The sequence below is a fragment of the Merops nubicus genome, unplaced genomic scaffold (genome assembly GCF_000691845.1).
Source record: "Merops nubicus isolate BGI_N331 unplaced genomic scaffold, ASM69184v1 scaffold31546, whole genome shotgun sequence".
In the NCBI taxonomy this organism is placed as follows: Eukaryota; Metazoa; Chordata; class Aves; order Coraciiformes; family Meropidae; genus Merops; species Merops nubicus.
In genome coordinates, this window is record NW_008617457.1 from 1 (window position 1) to 3,888 (window position 3,888).

At 46.2% G+C, this 3,888-nt stretch overlaps 1 protein-coding gene across 1 annotated transcript in view; it reads right to left on the reverse strand.

Moving 5' to 3' along the window:
- Window positions 1-642: 642 nt before the first annotated feature.
- LOC103775690 (transitional endoplasmic reticulum ATPase-like) overlaps window positions 643-3,888 on the reverse strand; it is a gene marked incomplete at both ends in the record, with an annotated part of 3,645 nt that continues 399 nt past the window's right edge. The window contains 3 exons of the mRNA XM_008943160.1: window positions 643-773; window positions 1,727-1,869; window positions 3,482-3,654. Coding sequence (XP_008941408.1) covers window positions 643-773; window positions 1,727-1,869; window positions 3,482-3,654 — 447 coding nt within the window. The remainder of the gene's footprint in view (window positions 774-1,726; window positions 1,870-3,481; window positions 3,655-3,888) is intronic.

The window sequence follows — 3,888 nt, forward strand, 5'->3', positions numbered from 1 at the left end:
CGAGCCGCGTATATACACACACCCACATCGCCCACTGAGGTGGGGGAATCAGAGACTTCAATTCGTTTCTTCCTGGACTCCTAAACTTTTGGTTGGGCTTAGTTTCCCCCCGTTTCTCCTTCACATTAGTGAAGGATTACCCCTCCGAGTTTTCTTAACCCATACTTATTTTAATTGCCTTCTTTGAACCTTTCATTTCTAAGTGACGTTAACCCTAAATAAACCCAATAATTTGTTCATTGGCAATTGGCCTCGGTGATAATTTATGAGCATGGTGAGGGGGTATTTTCGATCTGTCCTCTGAGATAGGGTCCTACGTGAATGTCCTGGTTTTATAAACAACCCTCTCCACTCAAAGAGGGAAGGAAGTCGCAGCCCTGATGCCCGCACCTAACAGACACTGGCCCATGAGAGTGTCTCCTCAGCAGCCCCACACACTGCTGCTCTCCCAGCGTGCGAGGGAGGAGGCTGGGAGCACCTTCCTCTGACCACCTGCAGCAGCTGCTCCCCTCTGAAACCAGGTTTTCTAACCCTTACATCCAATACGCACAACGTCAACAGAGGGACTGCGAGCACTGCTGCATGTTCACAGAAACAAGGTTTCAGACAGAGGGGATCTGGCAGGATCTGGATTCAGCTCACCTCTCGTTTGATGGAGTCTCCTTCGCAATGGATCACTGTATCTGGAGCCACTATGCAGTATGGACTTGGATCTGTCTCCACCACTTTGAACTCCACTGCACGCATTCCTCCACGCACCAGGAAGATGTCACCTGCAAAACCCCACACTTCAGCAGCCTGCTGCGACCAGCATCTGCAAAACGTCAGCCCCAGGGGCCAAGGAAGGGGGTTACACAGGCACAGGCTGCCAGCATTTGTAACCCTGCTCCACAGCTGCACGTGCTGTCACTACCCCCGCGATGCTGAGACCCGCAGCAGTCCAAGTTCTCCAGTTTCATCCAGGAACAAGCAGCAAACAAAACCAGCAAACAATAGGAAAGAATACTCTGCCTAAACACAAAGGCAAGGAAGGAATCGGATTTCTTTTCCATTCTGTTTCCGTTTGACATTTCTAAAACAGGCAAAAAGCCCTAACTTAATAAAAATTCATTCTCAAGTTAGTATACCTATTTGTTACTAGTTACGACTGCTTGTCTCCAAAGTAGAATAATACATAACACTGCACTATGACTCCTGGCTGAACTGGGCTACAGACACTGAATAACCTCAACTTGTGTGTACAGTGTGTTAGAACTTAATTACTACAGCAAAGTGCTACCAGCGCAACTCCAAAAGTGCCTTTGATTTTGTATGCATTCTCCCAATTAAAAATTCCTTTGATGAAATTAATTTAGTCAGGATGCCAGCTGGTAGACCAAACCAACTGATTAATATGCAAGCAACTCCCCAATTCCATCAAGAGGTATCAACTCAGTTTAATGAGATTTTTCTCCTGATCTCTAACAGAGACTCTTCTGACGCTCTCTTACCTCATAGAGAAAAAAAACCAGGAGAATTAGCAAGCTGCTCTGCCAGCCAGCAGCAGCAATCAACCTTTCTTCTGAAGATCAGGAAGAAATTAAATTGTCACCAGCAATATCTCACTCTACAGTTGTCAGTCTAACGCTTTGCACAGATCTGTGTAAGCTTCTGGAAATGCTCTTTATTCAGACTCAGGACTAGCACACACTGGCTGCCACAGGGCTCCAGCAACAGGCACCGTTACCTTTCCTCATAGGCCTGTACGCTTCCAGGAAGTACGGCTTCAGATAGACCTCAAACAGGTTCCCTGTGATCCCTTCCACCGTGTCATCGATCGGCAGCACGTGGATGCGTTTGCCGTACTTCACATCCGGGCAAGGCTGGATGCTGCAACAGAGGAAAACTCGTTAGCCACATCCTGCTGGACTCACACCCAGGTCTGGGAAAGGCAATGACACTCCTCTGCAAGGCCAGCACAAATGTCAGAATGGACCCTGCAAAGTCCTGGTGAGATGTTCCACCTGCGTAAGAACGTTCCAATGCTGACAAAGCAAAAAATCACACCCACCAAGAGCTAGTCTTCACACCACACACCCTTCTCCTCCCATCTTGGCCCTATCCAAGACCACTGTGGAGTTTCATACTTCCTTCCCACCCACCTGCTCTTCTGTAGCCCCCCTTGCCATCCCCAAGGCACAGTCACAAGTCACTAATGCAGCCTGAAGACCTGTGAGAATCACAAGCTCTCACTTTTGCTTCAGCAGTGAGCTAAAATGAACCAACAGCAAGGCAAAGATTGCTGGGGGAATCTCTTTGTTCCTTCCTCTCTCTAACTTACTACAGAGACCAGAGCCCATGTTGCTGACAGCCCCAATTCTGCGCAGAGGCTCTCATGGTACCAACTGGGGGTGCAGCCAGACATCTGTCAGTCCCATCTGGTGAAGGCTGACATTTAGGTTAAAGTCCAACAGCCCCTTTTTAAATAAACACTACAGTTATTATTTTGCAGTGCAGGACAACAGCTCAGAGTATTAATCTGTGGCAGAAAGCTCAAACTGGCTCTGCCAGCCAAGAAAAGCCTATGTGGAACTGCAGCTGAGCATGTAACTTTTCATACGCAACTTTGCTCCAGATTCTTAGTCAGATTCTTTTACCACATGCTTTATAAAGAAAGGACACAGCAGAAAGGTAAAGGAAAAGACAGACCACAGGCAGGAACCTGGATTTTGGCAGAAACCAGGCCACAGTAAGTAATACAGTAAATAGTTAAAGATCAGCAAGGAAAACTTCAGAGGGCAAGAGGTGTGAAAATTCTCAGAGCCTTGCAGTGAAGCTAAGGCCATCGGTAACCGTATTTGGAAGGCTGAGAACCACCTTTCCTCTGCTTTCTGCAAGTGCTGCACAACAAAATCCCTGCATCACTTCTAAAGCATTCCTAATTCTGAGGTTATTTTTATACCAAAAATTTGAATATAAGCATCCTTCAGGGATTTTTAATTCTGCTATTTGACCACTTCATGGTTTTGTCACTCATTTCTAGCAAGTTTTAATGTCTGTTTGCTACAGGGGCAGCTCAGATACTACAAGATCAATTACAATGTTGCTTAATGCCATCCAGTTAATGCTGTGCACATTAAAAATTTAGACCAGAAAAATCTGTGCGTTCACCTGACAACATAAATTAGGGAACGCAACAGTCACAACACTGAGATAAATCAACCTCCTAACTTAATTACAGGACCTGGGCTTATGAATGTCCTGAAGATACTTAAAGAATCTTTAGCATAATTTTTTAATATTAATCTGCATGCTGCCAGAAATACATGCAAAAATAAACTGAGGTCCCCGACCTTGCAAATGTTCCTGTGATGCCCTCTGGAAGGTGCACAAATAAGTCCTGCAGACCCTGCCTCTGCTACTGACTCAATCAGCTCAGAGCCAGCACACAAATTATTCAGGCAGCCCGGGGACACCCCACAGGTCACTAATGAGTCCTCACCTGATCACGTCACCCAGGCGCACTCTCAGGTTGTTGCGAACAACCCTGTTCATGCGAATCTTCTCATCTGAGCAGGTGTCATCTGAGAGAACAATGCAGACAGCCTCTCTCCTCTTCTTCCCTTTTAGAAGCACAGTGTCTCCTCTGAACAGCTGCAGTTCGTCCAGTTTTGCCTGTTAACAGGAACAGCATTAGAATGAGATTTTGACAAAACAAAAACTCCAGCATTTTAAGCGGAGTTACTTGACTTTGGACAGCTACATGTTGGAAGCGGTAACACTAAATCCACAAGAACAGGGGCTCCCATCGTGCAGATCAAGAGCTACTCCTGAGGCCAGACTACAGGCACAAGCTCAACTGGACCCTACACACTGAGAATCAAATTACATTTTATCACAGAAGAGCGT